This window comes from Podarcis liolepis (genome assembly GCF_965112155.1).
Source record: "Podarcis liolepis genome assembly, chromosome: 2".
NCBI classification, from domain to species: Eukaryota; Metazoa; Chordata; class Lepidosauria; order Squamata; family Lacertidae; genus Podarcis; species Podarcis liolepis.
This window is the reverse complement of record NC_139555.1, coordinates 4,877,725-4,905,024: the sequence shown is the minus strand read 5'-3', so window position 1 is coordinate 4,905,024 and position 27,300 is coordinate 4,877,725. Positions and strand designations below refer to the sequence as shown.

Below are 27,300 nucleotides of genomic sequence, written 5' to 3'. Positions count from 1 at the left end.
GCTTAACTCTAGGGGTGGCACTTTTGTACAAGGCAGCGGGGGAAAACTGTATGCAGTGTACAAGTCAAGTGATGTGCTTGGGACCCCTTGTGAGTGCGGTGGGTGCTTGGAGCATAATTTAGGACCAGTGACCATATCTGGACTAAGCTGGTTTTTTGGCCGCATGAGGGCTTCCTGGCTAAAATCCAGAAGACCGTGCTAATCCTCCTCCTCCTTTCTCTCTCTCTCTCTCTCCAGAATTCTTTATTGATGGCCTGGGTATTCTGCATGTCGGTTCCTGTTCCGATGTGGTGGTGGACCACGCCTCAAAGCTTAAGCTGCCATGGCTAAAGACAGACAGTGAGAAGCAGTATGCCAAATTCCGCTATCCCAACTCAAGTGACAACAGCCTGACCACCAAACAGAGCTTCTTTTACTTCAAGAACCGTTTCAAATGCATGACCGGCAACTAGTCTCTGGTGCTAATGAGTTTAGCTTCACCCCTGACAACTGGCTTTGTCCTCAGGCAATTGGGTTTACCAATCTCAGGCAGCCTGCTCTGGCAATTGGCCAGAGCCCCAGGCAAATGGCCTTGTCTGTCAGCTAGCCAAACCCCCAGAACTCAGGGTGGCCTCAGCAGCCTCAGGCTTAAAGAGCAGTTTGGGAAATGGGCAGCCATGACCACTTTTTTAAAAAAAGAAAAAATGTCTTTTCTAGCAGGATGGAGAGACTGTGCTATTGCTTGATTCTGAGCCTTAGTGGTCAGGAGGATGTGACCTGTTCCTGTGTTTGTTTCGCCCTGTTATGTCTCTGAACTGGAGAATCTTGGATGGGGTGTGATACTTGAGAGCGCTGGAAGTTAACTTTCTTTCTTTCCTAGTTGGAAGCAACCACAATTTTTTCTGGGCTGCCCCCTGCATCTCGCCACACACAGACACAATACTTTATCCAGTGCCACAACTTTTTGTGCCAAGTCTTTACATCTGTGCTCCCTTCTTCCCAATTCCTTTCCCTCACGCATCCTCAAGCTGGTGCCATCCTGGGACATTTTGAAGTGCCAAAGACTACAGTGATGGAAAGCAGCCACCAGGGGGAAGCTTTGAGGTATAAATTGCTGCAAAGCAACAGAAAAGGAGGACAGCAGGGGTCATAAAACAGCACACTCAAAACTCCAGACAAGTTCAGGTTTGTCCACTCCTGCAGAAGAAGTGGCCTGTGTTCATAGACAGTAGGGGGGGGAGCTGGGAGCTGATTTTCTAATGTGGCAGGATTTTTATATGCTGAAGAAGGCAGACTTGTGTACAACAAAACTGCAATGTTTTTATTTCAAACAAAATCCATTTGACATGTCTCCCCCCCCCCCATATCCCTGAACCCTTTTGCCTTCTTGGTCCCAACTGCGTAATTGGTATTACTGTTCTTCCTACAGCTGCTGTTTGTTTTTGGGGGTGTGAAATGCTTATGAAGCAGGGCTGGGTTTAGTTTCTCCTGCATATTTAAGTCCAATGCATGGGATTGGTCCTACAGCAAGTAAGCAGCCGCCATTAAGACCACTCTGTTATATGACACGCTTTCCCCACCCCAACCCCCATATGATGTGCACTCCTTCCTGGCAGCCTGGCTACAAAGTGCTCATCTGCAACTGACTGCAGAGGTGTTGAGACAGAGAGGCAATCGTAGCACTAGCCAATCAGCTCTAGGCACTGAAGCACTTCTGCAGCAGGGAGAGAGTGATGCTGAGGGGACAGAGATGGAAATTGCAAGAGTCAATGTGGTTGGAGCAGGATTGATGATCACTGCCCTTTAGCTGCGAAGTTCAAATATATTTGTTGTACTACCATAGCGCCCCCTTCCTCCAAACTCTCTCTCTCTCTCTCTCTCTCTCTCTCTCCATGACCTAAAGGTTCCCTCTGGTCATGTCAATAGACCCAGAGCAAATGTCTCTTCTTCAGAAGGGGGAACATGTTGCTTTCCTGAGAGTGTTCTTGTGTTTTTCTGCCACAACCATCAGATAAGCAATGGCCTCAGTAGGTAAAGAATTGATGCTTAGTTTTTTCCTTCTACCTACCTTCCCCCTCCAGCCTAACACTCTTGCTTTTTATAGGGTTGCTTCTTGTTCCAGGATGATGCATTATGTCTGAGTTGCTAGATCACAGTTTCAAAAAGATTCAAATATAGCACTGGGTCTCAAATAAGGCATTTGCTAGATTGGTCAGTTGGCTGTAACAGAGGCTGCTGAAGTCCCATTCAAAAATGAAGTAAGCCCTGTTGAGCGTAGTTGGACTTACAGCACAACTGTTAACTCAGAAGCAAGTCTCTCATCTCTGTTTATCCATTCAGCAGAATCACATGCTAAAAGGTAAGGCATTGAATCTTTCACTGCTCTCCCTATGTAAAGTAGGGCAGGTGAAGCCTCTTTAGTTTTAGCATACATATTGATATGTAAATAAGATGGGTTCTCTCTCTTGCTGTCATGCCACTTTATTTATTTATTTATTAAATTGGGCAGTGATTCAACCCCTACACATTCTCCCACCCCACAACACTCTCAGATACAGCAAGAGTTATCTTCAAAATGTTGACATATTGATTTGGAACTATTACTGGAAAGCTTACAGCCTGTTCCTAATTCAGCCTAAACAAGCAAATGCTTAGTTTGGTACACATGGTATGAATTCAGATCATGATACTAGGCTGAAGAGTCAACTATACTGATGTGAAGGAGAATTAAAACTAAAAGCAGAACCCCTCCTGATTGAGAGAGGCTGCCCAGGAGGTGAACATCATCCCCATTTCTGACTTTCTCCCAACAGCCCTGCAGTGTTGCCTTACTGCCCAACCACATGAGGAGGGAAAGGCAGTTTATCAGTCTTTAGGGTGGCTAGCTGTAGATTTGGCAAGCAAGTTCTTCAGTGGTGGCGGTGGCAGCAGCAGCGGGGTGTGTGTGTTAGCCTTTGCATGAAATAATATCTTCCAATCTTCCAACCTCCCCATCCTCCTGTCCTGTTTGCATCCAGCCGTGGGGGCTGCTGCAGCTATAATGAGACCTCTCATTCCAGGCTGCACAGCCCTTTCACTCACATTGAGTAGAAGTCCACTCACTTTTGCTCAGAGCAGACTCACTGAAGTTAAAGAACATGATGAAGTTAGGTCCATTAATTTCCATGGGTGTACTCTTGAGTAAAACATAGCTGGACGCCACCTGCTCTTTTGCGGCTGCTCCTTTCCTTTCATCTTACGAGCTTCCTGTCCCTTTTACTGTTGGCAATGACTTTACCTGTGATTACTTCAAACGTTTTTTTTCCTGTATAAAGGAAACAATTTGGGGAAGGGAATAAAGGTTTTTTGTGTTGGTTTTTTCAACAAATTTTTTTATCTCTGGTTGTTGGTGTATCGAAACTTTTTGACAAGGGCCCAGAAGAGATGGAGATTGAATAGGATTGAGTGCAAATCAAACCCTCCTTTAGTGTGGTGGTAGATGAATACAGACCACAACTGGCCAAAGAGGTCTTGGCAAGAGAAGGAGCTTCTGTCTTGTCCTGCTGCCTCCTTTCTCTTCTGTCTCTCTGTCCATTCCTGATAGGACAGCCCTCCATTATAGCAGACAGGGCCTTGTTGGTTTCCGAGGCAGCCAGCTGCCTCTAGCATTTCTGTGATCTCAGCTAGTCCTTGTCCTGGTACGCATGGGTTGATTTGATACAGAGGCAGTTACACCCAGATGGTTGGGTCCTTCATCTCCATACTTTCCTGAGCAGGGAAAGAAAAAAAGAAAGAATTCTGCATGAAGCTGTATACTGTGTAACAGGGCTCTCCCAGCCACCCTTGCTCACTAGTCTCTCTGCCGTAGCCCCTATCTGCAATATAGGTGCATGATGGCTGCAGAAAGGATTGGGATAATGTATGTCACGTGCCTTGGACACCTTAAACATGCTGTATCAATGGTATTGTGAAGCAGTGAGCAGCAGACTTTATAGAGGCTGTTCTTCTCCCTCCTGTAACGCATGGATTGAAAGAGACTGGAATGGGAAGGCACCCACACACTTCTCAGTGTATGCTCTTTAGGAATGGAAGAACCACCACCAGCTCCCTTGCTATTTCTGTAGAACGGGGATAGCCAGTGTGCTGTCCTGATGTGGACTACAGCTCCTATCACCCACTACCAGAATCATAGAATCATAGAGTTGGAAGAGACCACAAGGGCCATCGAGTCCAACCCCCTGCCAAGCAGGAAACACCATCAGAGCACTCCTGACATATGGTTGTCAAGCCTCTGCTTAAAGACCTCCAAAGTAGGAGACTCCACCACACTCCTTGGCAGCAAATTCCACTGCCAAACAGCTCTTACTGTCAGGAAGTTCTTCCTAATGTTTAGGGTGGAATCTTCTTTCTTGTAGTTTGGATCCATTGCTCCGTGTCCGCTTCTCTGGAGCAGCAGAAAACAACCTTTCTCCCTCCTCTATGTAACATCCTTTTATATATTTGAACATGGCTATCATATCACCCCTTAACCTCCTCTTCTCCAGGCTAAACATGCCCAGCTCCCTTAGCCGTTCCTCATAAGGCATCGTTTCTAGAATGTCCCACTGTCAGGAACTATGTAGTCCAGCAACAGCTGGAGGACCCCTCTTGGCTGCTCCTGTTACAGGCTCCAGCTCCAGCTCCCCACAGACACAGAGCCCAGATGTGGAATTGCATGGGGACCAGAAAGAACTCTCACTTTTTAAACGTTACTACAAGAGGTACCTCGTAACAAATAGTTTGCAAAACGAAAAGCAAGCTGTCAACCAGCCAAAGCCATTTTCCCCTGAAAAGGGCATGCAATCTGTATTGGTGCAATATCTACTAAGTGGGTAGCTGAGACGTGGGCTGTTGTTTTTTCATTTTGTGGTTGCCGCACTTCTGAAGTTTTTCTTCTACTTTTCATAAGTGTTCCATTGCTTCCTGCCCACACGCATGGGCACTCACTGAAGAAAGGTTCCTGCACTGCTGGTTCTGCCCCCCCCCCCAATGCTTCACTACCTTTTCAGATACTTCGCATGTGTACTTTAAAAAAAAAAAAGGTACAAAATGTGCACAAGCAAGTATTCCCGTCCCTTAGTTACTATGTTTCACAATGGAGGTTTGTGTTTGGGGGATGAGGTGGTTGGGCCCCATTTCCAGTTTGGTGGGTTTTTAAAAATTATTACCCATGCCTTGCACAATAGTGACATTTTAGCGATACTGATACTCTAATAAAGAGGTCTTACCTAAGACCTCTCTGTGTGAAACAGTAATTTTTAAATGCCTGATGATACAGACTCCCAGGTAATCCCCCCACACCATGAGATCTTTTTGGGGGATCTTGAGAATAGCTGCTGTAAACTGGGTTGTTGAAATTCCAACATGCCTTCATGAAAATGGTTGAAAATAGGCAAACAAATATCATTTTGGCCACTGGAAAGAAAGTGGGTAGGTTGTGCTCAGGTGAGGAGCAAATAGCTGCAGGTGTATGGCAATAGAGACCCCACCCCAACATCACCCTGCACACATTTTTATTGCAGGGAATTCATTGATGGGCTTCCACACCAGTGGTGACTGTAGATTTATAATGGGTTATTGTTACTTAACAAATTTCCTGCAGTCAGAGAAAAATCCAGATTAAATGTTTAAAAACAGTACAGGTATTGATGATGGGAAGGCCATGTGGATAGTGTGGGAAACTTGCATATGTGGACAGCACTGATTCCACAATAAACCTCCATTGAAGCCCACAGGGGAAGGCCCAGTTCCTTCACCTGGCAGCTGAAGTGGTGAATCTGTGTCTGGATTAGTCCATTTAGGTGGGGGTTCAATTGATGGAATGCTCCCCCATAGAAAAATAATATCCCTGCACATAGAAAATGGCCATGCCAGAGAGAAGGCTAGGCTGGACATTGAGAAAAAGCTTTTTCCCTTGGGAATATTTCAATGATAAGCATTTATACTTTCAGTCTCAATGGGTACAGCCATGACCCCACAATTGCTGTTGGGGAAAACGGAGCTATTTCCCAAGTAAGGCCCTCTCCTCCCCAGGGCTGCAAAGCTGGTTCCAGAGGGGCCAGGACTGCAACCAGCAAGAGCAAAGGCTCGCCTATTGTCTGTCTGCACCCTCAGCCTCTTACCATAGTCTGCTGAAGGAAGGAAACCGCATCGTGAACAGTGACAAAAATCTGCTGTGGGGGAAGATGATGGAGAAGGCCACAGGACCTCAAGGTCTGTAAAACACCGGCTAAATGGAAAGGAGGAAATAAATGGATATTTGGTGAGGTCTGATTCTACAGGCGCATGTTCCTCGAGGGGTGACCTGCATGTGTGAGGAAGACACCACCCCTCAAAACCACTGCAAACAGGATTTACCTCTCATTTTGTATGCAAGGCTTCCTCAACTGAGTCAGTTCACATATTCAGTGGCAAGTCAAGAGGGGAGCATGCACTTCTGATCTTTGGGTCTTGGGCCTAACTATGGCCACATCCACACCAAACCTTTAAACTGTGGCTTCCCCTAAGTTATTCTGGCAATGGTGATTTGTTATGGTGCTAGGAATGGAGGTGCTGATAATGTCAAGGTTGCACGTTCGATCCCCGTATGGGACAGCTGCATATCCCTACATTGCAGAGGGTTGGACTAGATGATCCCCAGTCCCTTCCAACTCTACAGTTCTACGTTTCTATGAATTGCAGCTCTGTAAAAGCTCGTCCCTTCCCATAGCTATTCAGAGCAGAATTACAGCGCCAGGAATGGCCATTTCCCCTGCACTTTTCCCCCAACAACCCCCCCAATGTCATTTGCTCCTATAGGGAGCGCTACTACCATACTATGTTTTTGATGGGGATTGGGTACCCCCATTGCTGCTTTTTACAAAAATGTAGAGAAACGAAAACAGGAGACCCAATCACAAATCTCTGTTGCCTCCTCTAGTTTGGCCCTCAGTCATGCAGGCTGAAGTGGCTGATCGAGAAAGAGACAGCGGAAGGACTCCTACAGAAAACAGAAAGTACACCAGATGCACATCTCAGAATACTTTCCAGGGGTTGCAATCGGCCGCTCCCTGCTTGAGTATACAGCTGGTGGCAATCCCAGGCTTGCTTCTGGGTAATGTGTGCATTGGGACAATCTGCCTTTTAAATATATTGATTTTAATATTTCTATATTATAACAACCATGCAATATTAAGATACGTCAGAACAGAACATAGCACACATTCTTTCTTTATATACGTGCAACTTCACTTTAAAAACAACCAACGGGAAATCAATGGGGGAATAAAGAGGTCTGGTGGCACCTTTAATTTCACTTACCATTACAGGAAGCCAAATGTATCTGCATGCCTGCCTTTTGGCATTCTACACACACCTGCAAGACACAGGAAGCCATTACTAGAGAATTGCAAACATTGCCTTTTAACCACAAGCTTCCTCGGTGATTATAGCTAGGTCCCTTGTGTTATGCTGTGATCTTCTAATTTGCTACTGATATTTGCACAACTGGGGGGGGGGGCAGGGGAACTATTTCTGTAATACATTTTGGGATCTATCATGTCTGTGTTACTGTTTTTGATTCCATTATGGAAAATCTTGACTCCAAATTGTTCATTGGTAAGTTACATAAATAATAACTGGACTCAATACAGATCCTTAGGGACACCGCTGCTCACAGTTTGTTCACCTACCTGTAAGTTTAAAGATCTAACTTAAACAAGGGTTGTGCTTGAACCGACTGAGAATTGTGGTCCCAACAACATTGGCTGACAAATTGATCAGATCAGAGCCAGCCCTACTATTAGGCAGAGTGAGGCAGCTGCCTCAGGCAGCAAATGCTGACAGGCAAAGAGTAGTGGCAACATGTTGGTTGGCAGAGCTGTATGTGCCTTTTTACCCACCTTGTGCTGCCTAAGCTAGCCTGTTACCCTTGGACAGAGTAGAGGATATTATTCCATCATCAATGTTGCAGTAAGTTTGAACTATCAGCCTGGTTGACTCCTGTACAAGGAATGAGGATAGAGGTGGGGAACCACCTTGCCCTTTGCTTGAGGCACATGGCTTAGTGGGTGCAGGGGGGCAGCTGATCAAGTAAATAAATAAATAAATACTTAACTAACTGACCAATTGCATTACAGATATCTTCGTTCTATCCCCCCAACATAAATCCTGACTACGCCTATGCTCAGGCAGCAGTCCATTTCCTGAATTTTCTAAAGATTTCCTAAGTGGGAAGTCACATGGCAGCCAGATGAAACTTACTCTAAGAGTCAAACTGGACTTGGCACTAATGGAATAATTTCCTCCTAATGCAACTAGGAGGGATTGCCAGAAAGGTTATGTTGCTCCCTCTTTAGCCCACATTATAACAGCTCCACTACCTGGGTGGATGCTGTTTGCATTTAAAACAATAAAACACCCTGCACATTAAATGCAAAAAATGCACTTAACATTCAGTCAGGTTAAGCCCTGAGCTATTTGGAGGAAGAGCAGAATACAAGTGAAATAAATAAAACAAGGCAGGCAATCTAGACTGGGAGCTTGGCTTCCAGATAGTCTCAGCACCCAGACTTTTTGATGGCAAGTGCGCCACTTCATGACTTGTATGCATACATATGTGTCCTTTTGTACCTGAATAAGTAGATGGGCTCCAGCTGCGTCCACAAAGGACACTCCACTGCAGTCAAGAATGACAGCCTGCACTGCCGCGCCTGGAAGAGCAAAGTAGACAGACCACAATCTGCAATGAATCCAACAGGCAGAGCCCAGCAGCATCAGTGACAATTTGCCATTTGCCGCTCTGCACATGCTCAGAAGCATTCCCATCTCCAACCAGTTTTCACAGGGGAAACATAAATCTCATTTTCCATATGGGAAACTGTTGCAGCTGCACGATCACAACTGTTTTCTTCAGCCCAGCCCAACATGTTCAGTCCTCTGGCATCTCCCAGTCGGGCTGAAAAGAAACTACTATCTGATACTTTGGAGAGCAGCGGACAATCAGTGTAGACAATACTGAGTCAGATGGTTTGACTCAGTGTAAAGTGGTTTGACTCAGTGTAAAGCATCTTTCTATGTTCACAGAAGAAAACCTGCCTATCAACTCCTGTCACACCAGCCTAGGGTAGCTAAACATGACACCCAGCACTTTGCTCAAAGGTGGGAAGATTGAAGGCTTACAAGAAGTAATTTGATTTTTACAAGAACGCCAAGATCCACTATTCAGAACCAAGTGCAACACACACACACACACACACACACACACACACACACACAGAGAGAGAGAGAGAGAGCACTAATGAATTCTGAACCCAGGAACTTGTTCTGAGTACCAGAAGTGAATGGAACTCGGTCCTTCCATAGGAAAAAACACTCCTGGCAAGTCTCTTTCACACACACTCATTCAGTATTCTCAGCAGAATACAGGAAAGGGGCAGTTAAGCAGCAGAGTTCAAAATGCATGTTGACTAAGCAAGATTTACCAGGAACTGGAAGGCAACTGCCCTTTGCTTACCTGAGCCAGGCTTTTTGTCCAGGACAGAGACATTGCTCTCCTAGGAAGAAAAACAGCAGTTAATCTCCACTTAGGTGAGAAGAATTTAAACTCCAGACAAAGTGAAAACATCTCCAGCCTTGGGTTTGTTCATTTAATTTATATTTATTTTAAAACCTCTGCTTTAGAGCAAAACCTTGTTTGGTCCGTGGCTCAGTAGGCCTTGCTTAGTTCTTTGTTTCTACTGAATCAAATGGTCTGTATCTAGTACAGAATTGTCTTCCAAGGATGTGCTCTACAGGGAGCTGGCTTCCGGCACTAGGCCTGTTGGCGGACAACTCTGGGTTACAAAGATGTCTGCAAACGTGGCATGAAGGCTGGCAACATCAACCCCCATCCTGTGGGAATCCCTTGCAGATGACCACAGTGCCTGGAGACAAGTCATGGAGATATAGCAGTGGCCAGAAGAGGAATGACTGCTGAGAGAAGCGCAGAGAGAAGAAACGCCATGGTGCATTTGCAGCCACATCAATGGACGCCTTCATCTGCCCCAGCTGCAACAAAACATGTTTGTCCTGTATCAGTCTCCACAGCCACAGCAGGTGCTGCAGCCTTACAACAGTCTGAGTTCTCCCCCAAAGGCACACCACTCCACTATCTCCCAAGACGGATGGAGGCCAACTCCATTGGCTCCCACTCTGACTAGCAAGAATTGTGTTAACTTGATTCTGTTATTTATGACTAATCTTTTTATCCTGCTCTTCAGCTGAGAAAGCATTCCCAGAGTGGCTTATGAATATCAGTGAGAAGATGTCCCTGCCTTCAGGCTCACAGTTGACCAGTCTCTACACAAAAGGAAGAGGAAAAATGCAAGCAAGCTTAGGCACTAATTCTTGGCTAATTCTGAATTCCACTCCCAATTTTCCACTCTACTTCCCTCCATCTTTTCTGCCCCCCTCCCACCCTGGGTTGCCACATTACCACAGTGCTGATGTCCATCTTGAGCTCGATGCCTGGAGCTTGGTCCTCGTGCTTCTCCCCTTCTTGGTTGAGTCCCACAAGTTGGCTCAGAGTGTCGCGGAAGAAGCTGCGGTTCCCATAGTAGATGGGAGCCTGGTAGCTTATAATCTTCACACCTGGGATCTCAAAGCACTAAGAAGCAGGGATGGGTGGATAAATGGGGAACAGATGCATCATTGTGCCTGGCTAGGGTGGCCAAGTTAATAAAATTAACCCCATCCTAAAATGAATATACGAACCCCATCATCTTTCAAATTTTTGGCTGAAGCAGAGGTGATGAACCTCTTTCAGCCCAAGGGCTGCCTTCCTTTGTGGACAAAGGCAATGTAAGGCAAACAGAGATTTATACACCCACATGGATAGGCACACCTCCATTCAGACAAGCAACAGCAGAGGTGAAATTAGGGCATGGAGCCTCCATGGTCTCTGCCCAAGCCATGCCCCTCTCACCAGGAATGATGTAGAATGGAAGGCAAGAGGCAGGGGGTGGGTGCTGAATTTTGGTGCCACCTTGCCTGCGCCAGTGACCCCACCACCCACCAGAGTGATTGACCACAAACTCTGGGAAGGATCCCCGTAGAAAGAGGGAACCAGGCAAAGAAGGCACCAGGGGCTGCTACAGCAGGACTACCTTGCCACAGGCCCATTCATTTGAACACTAGTTGTGGGAGGTATCCTGGTGGCTTTTTATATGTTGATAATGTTCATAGTGTGTTTTAAAAATGTATTTTAATATTGTTTAATCCTAGGAAGGATTTGTTCCCCGAAAAAGGTGAAAAGTGGGGCACAAATGGTTGTAATAAATATTTCTGATCCTTATTAAACCACAGACCTAACCCCGCCTACTCAGAAGTAAGTCCTACTGAATTCAACGGGGCTTACACACAGGTAGCGGGGTTTGAATGACAGCCTAAGTTGCCACTACATCCCTACGCATCTCACCTCCAAGGCAGGCCCCCTTGAGTACAGTGAGGCTTGCACCGTCTCCTAGGAACATCTGCCACATTTGCTACCTTCCACATCCTCCTGGGATAATTGCCATCTTCTGCAGTGTGGCTAATTTCCATTCTAGAACACTGAAAACTCAGAACTCGCCACACACTTCTGCTTGTCCTGTGCCTAGAAACCATGGGTCCAGGAGGTTTCCCACTTGTCCGGAGCTTTCATTTGTCCCATCACTTTCCCCGGGAAAATCTGCTGTTTACTGCTGAATTCAGTCTGCGGAATAAATGAGTGACGTTTGTTTTGATTTAACAGTAATCAGGTTTTCCAGGGGGGAAGCAGTGGGATGAGTCCTCACTTCACACCCACCCGCAGGTTCTGATCCTTCAAAAGCTTGGGTGGGAAGCCTTCTGATATTGCTGGACTTCAGCTCCCTTCACCCCAAGCCAGCATGGCCTATGCTCAGGGATGAGAGGAGTTGCAGTTCTGCTGCCTCTGGAGAGACACAGGTGCCCCACCTGTGCTATAAATAGCCTATCAAGAGATTAGCATGTGTGTGTTCAACTGGTGTGGATTGGGCACCCTTGCACTGGAGTCGCCCCACCAATCTCAATGCTGAGATTCAGGCTCCCTGCAGTGGGTGCTTTGGGGCTGCAACTTCAGACTTATGTTTGTTTCCTCCCTCTTAATCCTTATGACTCTTACCTTGCTGTTGTACTTGACAGGCTTGTAGATCTCTGTGTCCCCTGCCCTGCCCAGAACTGAGCACTCAGCCCTGTAAGAATGACAAAGCGACATGAAGGGCAAAGGGGCAATCATCTGGACACAGCTCCCCCAACATACAGCAAACATGGTTGGAGGCGGAAGGTTATAGGCAACCATAGGCTCCTTCTCAGCCCCCAGCACAGGCTCCTTCTTGTGGGACCTTTGCTGCATGGGAGCTGCTGTGACACGGCTCAGTCGTGCACCACCAGGGTAATGTGAGGAGCCTCAGGCCACATGGCAGAAGCCCACCTTGAAGTTCCCCCTCCGCGCTAGTACTGCTCCAGTTTCTGGGAGGGACAACACTAGCTCAGAAGGGTCTACACTATGGGCGAGGAATCTCAGGCACTTCAGATGTGGACGAACTGCAGTTCCTATCAGCTGCAGATGGCAAGGGATGATGGGAGTTGTAGTTCAGCAACATCTGGCGGATCTCAGGCTCCTCATCCTGGCCTACAATGGCTTGCAGAAGCTCTCCAGGGTGTCAGATAGGAAGTCTTTCCCTGTCCTTCCGGAAGATGCTGAGGACTGAATCTGGGACCTTTTGCATGCAAAGAAGATGCCCTATCACTGAGCCGTAGCCCTTCCCCGTCTTTAATTCCACATGGCCCCCAGCAGAGAGATGTGGAGAGGGAGAGATGGGGTAGCAAGTGAGGGGGAAGGAATGGTATGAAACCTTTCAGTGCTGCAGACTCTGCCTTGTTAGGTCTCTACTCTGCCCACCACTGGCAATGCAGCCCTCAGCAGAGAGAAGCTCCTCCCCCTAATCTTATAGCCTTGCAGGCTCCCCCCACAATCCCAGCTAGGGGACCTAATCCTAGCAGCTGGGCGTGATCTAACATTCGACAAGAGGAGAAAGCAGAGGAAGGCAAGCAAATACCTCTGTGTGCGGCAAACAACAGTCATCATGGAGAACACAACCCCCACCGCCAAGCCAAGGTCCACGTTGAGCACGACGACAGAAAGCCATGTGACCACCCACAACGTCTGCAATGGATGAGAAAGGGTGGGATAGAATCACAAGGAATCCTGAGAGGAGAGCAGCTGAACACCTGAGGTGACAGATCTGAGGCGCAACCAGCACTGCTCGGCTTTGACTACCAGCTTTGTCACTTAGCGTGGAACTCCTGCTGCTCAGTCCTTCACTGGCTCAGCCTTTCCTCCTGTCCTCTGCTGACTCAGGTCTGATTCACATAAGCACACACTTCTGGCAGGCTTGGTGAAGTCCAGGTGGAAACTGGCCTAATGCAAGGAACTATTACAGTAGGCCAGGAGGACATCTCAGAAAACTGGAGTTACAATGGCTAAGGACTGGACCCTTTCACAAGATAGTTTCACACCAGTTCACTGTGCAAGGTAACAGACAGGCTCATATGGCCTTCAGATTAAGCTCCCCAGTGCCATGGCTGTTTGGCATGATGGGGGACACAGACTCTGCCAATATGACAGGGGTGACTAACCTGTGGCCCTCCAGATGTTGCTGGACTCCAACTCCCATCAGCCCCAGTCTGTATGACCAATGGTCAGGGATGATGGGAGTTGTAGTTCAACTAAATATGGGTGGGGGAGAAAAAAAGATTCTTCATCCCTACTATAGACCATTACTGAAAACTGTGGACCTATCCACTCCAATTGCAAAAGCCTGGTAGCAATGTAAACATTTTTGATAGGGGAGGAACATGTTCAGTTCTTAATTTCCAACTGCTAGATTAGAAACTGGTCCATTCTCAGATGCTGTCATGGCTTACGAAGTCAATGGGGCTGATTCTCCACAGCTCGGGCAGGTCCTGGAACTGCAGAAACATCTGCCGAAGGCTGGTGACATTGATGCAGGCCAGGACAGCCTAGACATGAGAGAGAAAAGAGGTGTGGAATGAGGGGTCTCTTTAACATACTGTCCTACTTCCATACCGCGGCTCTTGAGCACCATGGAGGCACTGTTTTTCTGTGATTAGTTCAAAACAGAATTAAAATTCAGTTCAGTAAAGCCCCCTTACAACTTTCATTAGAAGCTTTCTCCTCCTACCCTGGGCCTCCTTGCTGTTCAGCAGGGATGCAGCACTGCTGACCTCCTTAATTGGTCCTTCAGTATATATAATAATTTAATTAATGACATTTACATAACATTTGACTGTTTAAAAAATAAAGCTCTAATTCCTGTTCCCTTCACTGGGGGGGGGGGGGAGCTTTAATTACCAGTTTCCTATCTTATGTTTCCTTTCTTATGTTTTATTGTGAAATAGTGCTAGCTCACCAAGAATTGATAGTTTTAGCTCACCAAGAACTGATAAAACAATTAAGGAGCAGTCACACTGAACAGGAGGCAGAGGCTGCAGGGAAGAAGCTCCTCATTATAGTCATACCTCGGGTTACAGACGCTTCAGGTTGCGTTTCTTTCAGGTTACAGCCACACCGAAACCCGGAAGTACCAGAATGGGTTACTTCCGGGTTTCGGCGGTCGTGCATGCACAGGAGCGCTGAATCGCGCTTTGCACATGTGCAGAAGCGCTCAATCGCAACCCCCGTGTGTGCAGATGCGCCGCAGCGGGTTGCGAACGCTGCAGATTTCAAACGTGCATCCTGCACGGATCACGTTTGCAACCCAAGTGTCTACTGTACAGGCCAAATAGCGTTGAACAGCTTCCATAGCATGCTCTTAGTACACATTGGGCAGGCTGGGTGCTGCAAGTGTACATTACCATTTTGCAGAGATCAGTGGGAAGAAATGGGTTGGCAACAATAACTTATAGCCACCTGATTCTCTATAAAAACTAAGGAGGTAAATTCCAGGCTGAACAGCTGGCATGGAAACTAAATGTGCAGCAAGAGTGTATGACTGCACACACCGTATGTTTAAAGCATGTCTCTTCTGAACACCAAACAAAACAATACAGCGGGGAAATGTAGTTTACCTCTCATAGAACTACAATTCCCAGCACCCTTTAAATACAGTTCCCCAGATTCTTTGATGGGAGATGTGCTTATAATATATGGCATGTGAGTCAAGCCTTTGTGCTAAGAGCAAGTAAATGAAGATGCCCAGGGGACCCAAAATTTGTGTAAAATATGGTACCAAGATATATCAATGATGCCTAGAGCACATGATTTAATTTTGTATCAGGATTGGCTGAGCATAATGAGCTACCCTTTGAATAAACCCCTATCCTCCCCACAACACATAGTATCAACTAGCTCACCTTGGGTAAGTAGTAGAAGAGAGGTCCAATCCATAGCAAGACCACCAGGACAACAGCGCTGGTGAAGAGGCCAGAGAGCTGTGGGCAAGGAAGGCTGGTTAGTTGCAGCCAAGATAACGGAAGGGACTTTGAAGTCCACTGGCAACCAAGGGACATTGTCCTGCCTTAGTATAGCAGTGGTACCAAATAAACACCTGTGTTCCCCATAATGATGAGCACTCTAAAGAGTGGACCTCCAGCTACCCAGGTGAGCCTTGGATACATGAGTATAATGAATAGGAATTCCCCATTTAAGTTCAGTTCTCTACATTTCCATACCTGTTTGCATTTTTTTTTTAAAAAAATGTCCTCATGAAAATTCACCAAAATTTTCATGTGATGTCTTCTGATATACATGATTTTGTATGCAATTTTGCCTAATACACACAATTTTGCAACACAATATCCCCTTATATATTGCATTTCATACACCATTTTCACTAATTTATACATTTTTATGCACACTTTATCCTAGTTTAAACCTCCAGCTCACAAAATACATTTGTTAATTATTACAGACCCTCAAAGTGTCCCTATTTTCCAGGGACAGTCCTGGATTTGCAGAAGCCGTCCTGGTTTCTGATTTGATCCCAGAATGTTCTGCTTTTCCTTAGGATGTCCCTGTTTTCATCGGAGAAATGTTGGAGGGTATGGAGTTATGCAATCCCCAAGCCCAGGAGATAAGAAACTATAAAACTTTTAGAAGACATCTGAAGACAGCTCTATATAAGGAAGTTTTTTAAAAAAAATGTTTAATATTTTATTATCTTTTTATATACATTGGAAGTTGCCCAGTCAAATTGGTGGGGTATAAATAATAAAGTAGTTATCTTCATCATCATCATCATCATTGAATAGGACGTCCCTATTTTCATCGGAGAAATGTTGGCGCGTATGTTATTATTATTTATTCTGGAAAAGTCTCATTTAACTGCTTGCTGTGTAGTTATAAAAGACAAAGGAGCCCTATCAGGAAAAGGCGCTTTCATCCCAATGGACCACTGTGGCTGACAATGCTTTGGAACCAGCGACTGGGCTAACCCTCTCCTTCCCACTGTTGCTGGAAACAGTCTTGCCTTCCACTTTTCTTTCTAGAGCAGCCAGCTCTTTGCTCCCTGCCATTTCCAAGCAACAAATGTAAATGTAGTGGCATGGTGGTAAGAAAGGCCATTTGTAGCCCAAGGATGGGGAGCCTGTGACCCTCTAGATGCTGGTGAACTTCCATCTGCCCTAACCAGCATGGCCAATGGTCAGAGATGATGGGAGCTGGAGTCCAGACAACATCCAGAGGAGAGCAGGTTCTCCACCTCTCTCCAAAGCGCTTCCGAAACATCAGCCTTATACCTGTGTGCGTCCACCAGCACTTTCCAAGATGTTGGTTGTAGCCAGCGTGGCTGAACTGGGGAAACAGGTGAACAGGGAGGAGACCAGGTTTGAGAGGCCATGAGCCAGCAGTTCCTGTAGGAGGGCAGAGGAAGGCAAAGTGAGAGCAGGGTCTTAGCCGGCTGAACTTGAAGCAAGGGGTGGGCGGGTGTATCCAGAGCAGGGATGGGGAAGCAGTGGCTCCCCAAATGTTGTTGGGTCTCCTACTCCTATCAGCACAGTCAATGGTCAGGGATGATAGGTGCTGTGGTTCAGCTGGACTACCAGGGGTTCATTATCCCTGGCCTCCAGCAAGAAATGAAGAACTCTCAAGCTGAGTCTCCACTACAAACAAAGACAGTTTTTAAGCTGGAGGGTCACAGGAACACAAGAAGGCCCCTTCTGGATCAGACCCAAAGGCCCATCTAACCCAGCACTCTGTTTCCATGCAATAGGAGGCGCTAGGGAGCCTGGCGGCTTGGCAAGCAAAGGGAACAGTACCCATGACTGAATGTGTCCAGGTTCTGCCTCCCCACCCTGAGGGGACCCTGAGCTCTCCAGGCTGGACACACACCTGGTTGGGGTCAATGACATAGTGGTGCTTCTCAGCGTAGATCATGGCCAATGACACCGAGATGGCGTAGGCCACAAAAGTGAGGGCCACCGTGTCACCCAGGACTTGGGGCAGCAGATGCAGGGCTGGGAGCTGGGGCTGTGGGAACCTGCATGAAAGAATGGGGGAATGGGAGTCACTGTGTGCCCCGGGGACAGAGACCATGCCCTGCCCTTCCCCAACAACCAGGGTCAGGCCGAGTTTGGAAGCCGCACTTCTGCTGCCATGCCAACAGGGCAGCGGTGACTTGACCCTCAGCCGGCATAGAGAATGGGGAGGACAGAGAGAGAGAGAAAGGGGGTCTTACCCTGCCGGGAGGTGTCCAACAACCTGCACCTTATAGTGAGTGTTTAGGGAGGAAGCAAAACAGATCCCAGTAGCCAGCAGTACCTGACAAAAAATGACAAACAGACTCAGGGTCAGACTAAAGCCCTGTAAGCTGTGTGGCTTTTAAAAACAACCTCCTCATTTGCCTTTAAGAACTTCTGATATAGCCGCTGTCCCGCTAGGTGTTCCAAATATTAAATCTCCACAAAGTGTGTCCTCATGTATTTCAGATATACTTCACTGTGAAGGGACATCTCACGTTGGTCAAAAGTCTCCAAATATTGCAAGAATTAAGGTCTGAGTGAATTAGCAAGGGGGGATTTTCTATACCAAGCGGAGCAGGACTAGTCATGGGATTATTATCCTGGTACAGGTAAGAAAACAGGAGGTCAGGCCAGTTTGGAACATGTATGCTGAAATCCCTTTTTAGCTATTTGACTGAACTACATTGGCCCAGGTTTTGCATATTTTGTAACTCACATGTGTTGCACAAGCAAGTAACATGGTACCGTATTTAATATCAGAATGTGTCATAGTGACTAAGGTCTTTGAGAGCAGAAGCAGGAAAGTGCTGGAAAATTCTAGCAGGTTCACTTCTTATGCAAATATTGTTTTGACTACGTAAAGGTTACGCTGAGCCAGGAGAGATAAATACTTGTGCTCAGCGTGCTGCGCTCTCTCTCTTACTTTGCTCACTTTCGCTTGCACAGTGCTTTAATAAAGTTTGTTTGTTTGCCTCAGTAAAGTTTTCTGCCTTTTCTGTGAATCTTTGACTCTGCATTTTGACTCTGTGTGGTTCCTTATTTATTGCAAGACAACTACTGTCCGACAGAATGATGCACTGTGAAAATCTCCTCTGTCTGTCAATTAAAAACCAAGTTTTTAGCCCTCATGGCTGTGAAAAAAGCTTTTGAATACACTGGCAATGACCACCAAAAGTATAAAAATGAATCTGAACAGTCATTCCAAGGGCCACAGAATTAGGGCAAAACTAGACAGGATGCTAAAGAGCATCTTCCTACATATTTTGCTTTGTTTGCTTAAATTCAAATATCTACAGCTGGGGTGGGGATAATTACCATGGATTGCAGCAGGTGGGGCAGGCCTGTTTAAGCCTATCCTCTTCTGCTGTGATCCTGATGGAAATTTTCTCCCAAAGCATATAATCACTATGAAGAAGTATTTTCTTCAGCACCACAGAATAGAATGAAAGATTTGAACTCACTGGCTACAATCTGAATAATTATCAATCACTTCTTCCATTGACTGCTATTTGTATTTTCTTTTTAAAAATGTGCATGTTGAATTAAAATATGCATTTAATGACAGATCTAATTTAGCCCTTCATCCACAGTGCCCTGCTCAGCTCCTGCCCCCCCGCCACAATTATATATCTCCCCCCCCCACCTATCTTCAGCATCCATGCCTTTCCTTGCCTCATCTACACTTTATTCTTCACCACTCTTCATCCCTGCTCTACCCACCCATCCAAATCTTTTGATGACCTCAGACTTGGAAGAAGAAATACACAAAGGAAGTATGAGCAAATTAGCTGAATTTACATTCTTTGTAAGTGTTAAAATGTGACTTTCCTTTGCAGGGAGTCACCAGCTGTCTGTATGACAAAAGACAGCCTTGACGAAGAAGACTTCAAACGTACCATGATGATCTCTCCCGGGATGGGGACCCACAGCCGACTCCTGTAGCGGTTGTTGATCTCTTTGATGGGCACCAACACAGCCAAGCAGAAGCCTGAGATGAGCAGTTCCGCTGTGTTGGTTAAGGGCAAGGCTTCCGCAACAGATGCCAGTGTCTAGGGGGAAATGCAGAAACACGGACATCTGGCGTGGCATTCACAAAGGGCAGCCAGGTCTTCCGTCCGAGGGGTGGACTGGAATGCTTTTAGCAGCCTGGGAGGAGGAAGCAGCTAGGCTTATTGGAACCTTCTAGCAGCTATCAAAACTCATCGGCAGCCTGTTTCAGCAAACCAGGGGGTGGCCGGTGTGCAGTGGAATTGGCAGGGCCAGTGGCAGGAAGACCAACAGCAGGTGGAGCCAGAGACAGTGACAAAGCCATAAGAATGTAGGTCAAATTCAGGGCTGGCCCAAGATATTTTGGCCCCTGAGGTGAACCACGAAACAATGCCTGTCTCCCCACCAGGGAAGAAGAGGTGAGGGAAGATCTACATCAGAAAAAGCGGGGAATAAATATCTATATTGGGATCTGCTAGCCCTGTGGATTCTGCTGCCTGGTCACCTCATGAGACCAATTGTCCCTCTAGTCCAGCATTCTGTCCTCACAGTGGCCAACCATAAGTCAACTAATTCTAGCTTTGTCCCCAGTCTTCTCCTCCCTCTGCAAGGGCAGCACTGGAACTAAACTGGCAACCAGTGACACACTCTAGAATGGTTGCAAGAAGGCAGGTAAGTGAGGGGCTGCCTGAAGCCAGGCTAAGGTTGGTGGCCCCATTTGCCCCACTCAAACTAGTGAAAGCACCATGGAGTGAGAGAGAGAAGCAGTGAAGAAAACAAGGACACTCATATTAGCTCAGGGGAACAAAATATCTTATGGATTGCATAGGAATGAGAATTCCTGCATTTACATTTCTGGTGGCTTCATAAGCAGAGACGTCTGCACCCCCCACCCCCTGAATGTGGATCCACATACCTTGAAGATGGCGAAGCAGCCAGCGGGACGTGGTAATGGCAAGCCCAGGAGGCTCTGGAGCTGAGACACGACCACGTGCAAAGCAGCACCACAGGTAAAGGCCTTGACGACAGGCTCCGAGAGGTAGGTGGAAAGGAAGCCCAGGTGAAGCGTAAACATCCCTGTCTGGGGAAGAGGGGAAGGTGGCAGCAGTAGCTGCGTGAATTGTGTGTCTCCTGAGACAGGCAGAAAAAACACAGATTGTGGTGCTGGGTGCAGAAGCGAGCCTCCTCAGCTTTCATTCTTTTAAGAAAGCAAGTTTCTAGTCCTTATCATTGTGGAAGTATGCCAGAAGATGTGTGGGCTAGGCCTACCAAAATCTCAAAAGCCAGAGGAGCTGCCAAGTAAGCTTTCCAGAGGCCATATAACATGGTGCCATCAGGAGCACAACACAGACAAAAGAAAATTGTTCTCAGCACAATAAACAATTAGCATGGCATTCATTGCCACAAGAGGTGGTGATGGACTTTAGAGCAGATGGCGCTTCAAAGGGATTAGACAAATACTGGATTTTTAAAAAGGATTTTAAAGGGTTTTTTTGGGGGGGGGGATCAAGTGAGCTTGCTGGAGGAGAGATATAAGAATAGCTATTAGCCAAGAGAGCTGGGATAGCTCAGTCAGGAGAGCAGGAGACTGTTAATCTCAGGATTGTGGGTTTGAGCCCCATATTGGGCAAAGGGTTCCTGCACTGCAGGGGGTTGGACTGGATGACCCTCGGGGTCCCTTCCACCTCTACAATTCTATGGTTCTATAGCTAAGGCCGAAGCCTCCATGTTCATAAACCCCTAGTTTATCAGCCCTTCTTATTTTCCTAAGGGCAGCCCAAGAATCCTCCCAGGACGACAGCCATAGCACTGCTCCAAGGCTCTGGCCCCTTTGTGATGTGCTCAGCCTTCCCAAAGGAGCCCTTTTGCCCCAGCATCTCCCTTTGACTCACCATGAGCAGCCCTACAAGGAAGGCCATAGCGGCCGCCACACCAATGCGCTGCGCCTCCAGCAAAGCTGCTTCTGCAGGGATGGTGCCATTGGACTGCAGGGGCTCAGGAACCAAGCGCTCCACCACGGAGCCCGTCATCAGACTGACCACAGCAAAGGTGCCTTTGGAGAGCAGGAAGAGAGGAACGAATGAAATCTCTGCATGTCCCATCCTGGGCGACAATGACACCATGGCACTCAGTACCACCCACTCCTATTTTCCCCTCAACAGTATTCTGGGGGTGCTTCCAGGTGTCCTGTTTATTCAGCATTCATTCTGATTTGTTTGCAGGGAAGTTGGACAACATTGGCTATTTAGTGAGCATTCATTCTGATTTGTTCATGGGGCAGTTAGATGCCATTGCATCAAAGCAAGTGTTATCACAGTGCATTTCCCATTGCCTGCTCTTTTGTGGAAGCAAGTTTGTTGCAAATATACAGTACTTCCAAATCAGTTATAACTGCCAGTATGTAACGGAATCCCACCCAAAAATAGCGACCTCGGTTACATGGCATTGTGACATTCATTCATGATCCTGGTGGCAGCAATGCCACCCAGTCCTACTTTCCGCCTGAACAATACACTGGATCTCTCTCTACATTCAGAAAGCTGAAAAATCTCCATTTGCAGCCTATGGGTCTTGATGGGTGGAACAGAATAGGCTGACAAACAATGACAAAGACCACACAGTAAGCTTTATGGCAGTGGAAGGATCTCCCCCCCCCCCACACCCACGTGGCATGCTAGTAGAGTCAAACTCAATTTTCAGTCCAATGCACCAGTATGTGAGCTTTAAGAGCAAACACAGCTTGAGGGGTATTCTTACATTTCAAATGTTGCAGAATATACCGTATTTTCCATGTATAAGACTAGGTTTCCCCCCCTAAAAACAGTGTCCAAAATTTGGGGGCGTCTTATACATGGATAGACCCCCCCCCCCATTTTCTTAAATCCGAGTCCCCCAAAATTAGGGGCGTCTTATAGACTGGGAAATATGGGTATATATCTGGAACATTTGAAATTCATTATTTATAAATTCATATTTATAAATGTGCCCAGTTTAAATGTACTACCACTATTATGAGCAAGCAATGCAGCCACTATCATAAGAGGTAGCCTGGAAGTGTGTGCATGTGTGATGAAAAGGAATTGTATATCCGGAGGGCAAGTTGATGAAAGCTGCTCTACAGGATTGATGTGTGAGAGGACTGGTCCAAGAATCAAGGGTGAAGTTTTGTCCTCACTACCACAAGATCTCCAAAGGCAGCACATTATTTTCCTTTGCAAAAATGAATAGTGACCATTCACTTATATCGGAGCGGAGACAGTAAAACGTTGCCTTCAGGGATGCCACCCTGGTGGGCCTAAACTGCCCTGGCAGCCCCAGTTGGTTAAGAAGCAGGGCTGGCCCTCTCTTCATCTGCATAACCACTGCATTGTGTGACAGGATCTTGGAAACTGGCATGTTTGGGTTTGTTGTGTGTGTAATATATTATAGCGCACAGATGCACATTTTCATACAGAGAGAGAAATCAGACAGGGCAGAAATTATTTCCTCGAGTTATCCTGTCCTTAGCCTTCTTCCTCTCCTTATTTTGCTTAGCCACTTCTTTAAAAAGGTGCCAGATCTGAAGCACATTTAATTATATTTAGCAAAGTTCTGCTCAGAGCAGACCCATTGGAATGAATGGGCCTAGTTTAGCTGTGTCCATTAATTTGAATGGGCCTACTCTGAGTATGACTAACATTGTATATAATCCATTATAGTAGTAGTATCAGTAGTAGTATACTGGTGCAGATATAACTGTAATCTTAGTTGCCTTTTCTGTGTCTGCGTTTCCTCTTTCAACAAGGCTTTATCTCAAATGTTATCTGAACTAGGTTTCAATTTGTTTTTATATATGCAATTGCTTTAACTTTTTACTGTATGGATATATATATATATTTACTGTATTGTGAAATCACTTCAAGATAGTTCGTAGGGTCAGGGCTCATAAATTATATAAATAAATCACAATAATAATAATAATAGATCTGCCCGGAGGACGTTAAGTCATGGAGCCCAAGAGCAGTGCCCCAGGTGCCCGTCTATGGCGACTGCATCCTGACTCAGCCATGCAGCACACTTACCTGTGGACACATGGCGCCCCGTACCAAACAGCATGTACAGCAGGGCAGGGAAGAATGAAGTGTAGAGCCCATAGACTGGTGCTACTGAGGTGAGCAGAGCAAAGGCCATTCCTGCAGGAAGAACAAACAGAACGAGCTATACAAAATCCCCACCGGCTGGGAGGCCAAGTGTAAACAAGCGGCTGGGACAAGAGTTCTAACTTTCGGAAGCACAACCTGTAACTGGTAGGCCCCGCTTCCCCTGCCGAAGGACTGACAATGTCACTGGTGCCTAAGAGCCACTAGAACTGACAATGGGAAGTGATTGTGCCATATGCTCCTGCTCCTCCCCTCCTTACTGGAGCGGAGAAGATGGTAGCCACATGGATGTGGTAATGATGCTATTTAAGTAATGTAGGATCTCCCCCAGAATTAGTGGGATGGTATCCTTGAAAGGGCCAGGGGCCCTCTCAGGGCTTTGTTGGAACCCAGAGTCCAGCTCTCTTTGAGCACATGTGAAGTGTGTCTGCCTCACTAACATGTAAACCCCACCCTCCCTCTCAGAGCACCTCCAGACTGTCAGTATTTTGCAGGAAGGATGTGGGAACGCACCCTTTCAGGTGGTCTGTTTACTGAGCTTTTATCCTGATTTGTCTGCAGGAGATTAGATGACATCAGCATCCATTCTGATTTGTTTCCAGTGTATTTTCTCACCAATCAACTTTACTTGTGCAAACCTGAATTTGCCAGCATGGGATTGTATCCCACCCGAAAATCCAGTCCAGAAACATCCCATATCTCACACTGCCACCAGAGCATTTATGAAATTAGGAATTCTGGGGGGAATGCCACTCAGGCTGCACAATTACAGTTGATTAGGAAATTTTGTGCAACAAGCCCACTCCCCCAAAGGAGCAGACTTTTTGCAATAAGGAACAACTGGAAAGTGTGTGAAAACCCATGCTATGGCACAACATCGTCTGACCCCCTTGCAAACAAATCGGGATGAATGCTCAGTCGGGATGAATGCTCAACAGGGTTCATGCACTAGGATTCACTTTCCTAGTCAGCAGCATGAGTGACAAGCATGTCAGGATGTCATCCCTCTGATGAGCTGGGCTCCAATCCACAAAAGCTTTGCACTACTGTACAATAAGTCTGCCAAGTCTTTAAGGTGACACGTGACTGCTTTGTTGTCAGGGTCTTGACACAAACACAGCCACCCCTCAGAATTAATTTTCAGAAGGAATAGAATTTTGAAAATGCCACCTCTCAGCAAGAAAATAGGCTGTCCAACAAATCTACATTTTTGAAATCATTCCCTCCAATGCTCTTTCTACCTTCCTTCTTTTCCACTGTCCAAATCTGTAGGAGGAACAGCCCTGACCAGAAACCCCTTGATGCATGCTCCATTAACCCCAGCTGCTTACGCCTGGGCTGCCGCTGGAGGAAAGGGAAGCGCCACCTTAACAAGGACAGGCAGGGCATGAGTCCAACCTGGGGCCTCCAGGGCGGAAAGACATCCAGCAGTTGACTCCCACCCCCCTGCCATTCCACCACACAGCCACAGCTTCAGAGATTAGTGAGAAACAGCTCCTGAAGCAAGACAGGCTGCCAGCCCCCCACCCTTGCGTGTTTACTTCGGAGCCAGCTCCAGTGGATGGGGCTCACTCCCCAGGTAAGTGTGCGCAGGACTGCGCAGCCTTAGAAATCCCAGACTAAAACCAGAAAACAAAAGACTTGTTGTTCGAACAAGGAAGATGCAAAGCTGGTCACAGATTTTTTTTAAAGTATGTGAACCGGGGAGAGGGCTTGAGGAAGTGGATAAGAGGTCAGTACTCTTGTGGTGTGTGTGCAAGGGAGCAGACCAAAATATAAGGGGCACTGAGAGTAAATCCCCTGGAAGGTTTAGGGATAGCTTGGGAAACAGAAACACTTAACAGTTGCATAGAGAGCAGGGGCATCAAGTCAGCAAGCAGAACCTCCAGGGTGAAGGATCTTTGAAGATCTTGCAGGTGAGGAGAAGAAATTAGGTAGGACTTGAGAGGAGAAGGAGGAGGATCCACACCAGTAAAGATCAGAAATCCTTGGAGACTTTCATGGGGAAGGGGAGATGATAGAGAAAGGAGAAAGGATGATGGTGCCCAGGTTTGCCCCCTCCCAAAGCGACTCATCTCTACCACCGCCCCATCTCCTTGGATACTTCTGGAAGGGAAGAATGCCCACCACCGCCGTATGTTCTGCAACAAACTTCTGTGCAGAAAAGGAAGAGGCTTCACTCCAGCCTCTGCTGTGCTATTTCTTCCAGGATCACCACGGACGTTCAGTTCAGCAGCATTCCCTACACACGCTCTCTCACACACAAACTCACCTTGTGGGATGTGCACAATGCCCACAGTCAGCCCTGCCACCACGTCCCCCAGGAGCCACTTCCTAGGCTGGTACCTGGGCAGCCAGCTTGCAATGGGAAGCCTGCTTCGGAGCAAGTGCAAGGCTGCAGCCCTGGAGCAGCGGCACCCCTGGGCCAGCTTGCCCTTCAGCATCCCTGCCAGGCTGCCCTCTGGCTCTGGGGGAGTCCCATAAAGCTGCTGGAAGCGCTCCTCAGTGTAGATGCCGCGGTACAAGGCCAGGTTGCTCATGTTGACATGGGCTGCAGGCAAGCAGGCAGGATGCTCACAGTCACCTTTTATCCCTGGCTGGGCTTGACTTCTCTGGCCAATTGCAAGGCTTGGGGAGCTGGGATTCTCCTCCCTCTGGGAAGCAGAAGGTGGGTCGGGGCAGGAAGGGGGCGGAAGCTCAGGGTGCTAAGGGTCAGGTGCAGGGCACCAAGGCTCTAGGTGCCCTCTGAGTCATGCATGAGGACAGCTTTCCCACCCCCTTAGACATCCCTGATTACCAGACGCTTCCCTAGTTGGAACAATATAGTAAACTGTCCTTTGTTATCTTTCCATTTCCCTTGGTTTTCCAGCATGAGCTCCTGTTCCTAAGTGGACCATGGGTTGTTTGTCTGTCTGTCTGTTTTAGTGGGGGGGGGGGGTGAAAGAGAAGAAAAAACAAAACAAGCTAAGGCCCGTTTGAAAACTATGTCCCTTCATACAACAGAGGATCAAGAAAGGAGTATCAAAAAATGGTAATAATTTCATACCATAGACCTAAACGAAATCTAAGTCATTACTTGAAGCTGCAATTAGCTGTGAAGAGGGGCAAAGCTAGGCACCAGACTGTCCCTGACTTCCCTACCCCTTTGGCTACAAGTAGTTTTGGATAGCAGGGATTGAAATCAAGGAAACAGCATTGGGAAAACTATCACACCCAGGCCACTTACTTGTGGGCAGAGGGATTTGGCCGGAGCCACAAGCTCAAAGGGGGTCTCAGACGTAGACACTTGTTTGTTTTTTGGCATCTGATAAGTTTTGTTTTTAGGTGCACCAGACAAAAATGTGGCCTGCAAGTTTCAGCACGTAAGAGGTGGTTAGGGGAAAGACATGGGGTGGGCTTCAACGTAGCACTAAGGAGATTGATCCTCAGGGATTCTCCCAACCCTCCAGGGCAGATTTGCTGAGGTGCAGAGTGCAAGTGGGGGGATGAGAGAGGGAAGTCCCATTGCACCTTGCTCCGGATTCCATTCATGGAACAGGCTAGTTGAATCCATCTGCCCCCTCCCAATTTTGGGCACTGATACAGATTTTTGTCATATTAAATAATTTAAAATGCCTCTGCTTGTTTTTGTGTGTCGTCATTTTAATTTTTTTGTTATACCTTGGGGCCTCAAAAGCTG

At 47.0% G+C, this 27,300-nt stretch overlaps 2 protein-coding genes across 10 annotated transcripts in view; one reads left to right on the top strand and one right to left on the bottom strand.

Moving 5' to 3' along the window:
- B4GALNT1 (beta-1,4-N-acetyl-galactosaminyltransferase 1) overlaps positions 1 to 3,346 on the top strand; it is a 46,811-nt gene extending 43,465 nt beyond the window's left edge. For all 7 annotated transcript variants that reach the window (XM_083489535.1, XM_083489538.1, XM_083489537.1 and 4 more), the window contains one exon: positions 238 to 3,346. In XM_083489535.1, coding sequence (XP_083345661.1) covers positions 238 to 452 — 215 coding nt within the window. In that variant the 3' untranslated portion in view covers positions 453 to 3,346. The remainder of the gene's footprint in view (positions 1 to 237) is intronic.
- Positions 2,445 to 26,310, bottom strand: LOC310700287 (solute carrier family 26 member 10-like). Of its 3 annotated transcripts, none has more exons than XM_083489530.1 (18): positions 25,894 to 26,310; positions 23,544 to 23,654; positions 21,375 to 21,535; positions 20,399 to 20,563; positions 19,392 to 19,544; positions 17,712 to 17,794; positions 17,366 to 17,513; positions 16,774 to 16,887; positions 15,391 to 15,468; positions 13,942 to 14,037; positions 13,074 to 13,180; positions 12,137 to 12,206; positions 10,451 to 10,621; positions 9,491 to 9,530; positions 8,608 to 8,687; positions 7,297 to 7,351; positions 6,120 to 6,226; positions 2,445 to 3,726 (listed from the first exon to the last, which is right to left on the bottom strand). In XM_083489530.1, exons 1-18 carry the CDS (start codon positions 26,159 to 26,161, stop codon positions 3,688 to 3,690), a joined length of 2,046 nt encoding a protein of 681 aa, XP_083345656.1. In that variant the 5' UTR covers positions 26,162 to 26,310; the 3' UTR covers positions 2,445 to 3,687. The 3 variants fall into 3 exon arrangements, with proteins under 3 accessions (XP_083345656.1, XP_083345657.1, XP_083345658.1); XM_083489531.1 differs by lacking the exon at positions 25,894 to 26,310 and adding an exon at positions 24,863 to 25,058; XM_083489532.1 differs by lacking the exon at positions 25,894 to 26,310 and adding an exon at positions 24,828 to 25,057.
- Positions 26,311 to 27,300: the final 990 nt, after the last annotated feature.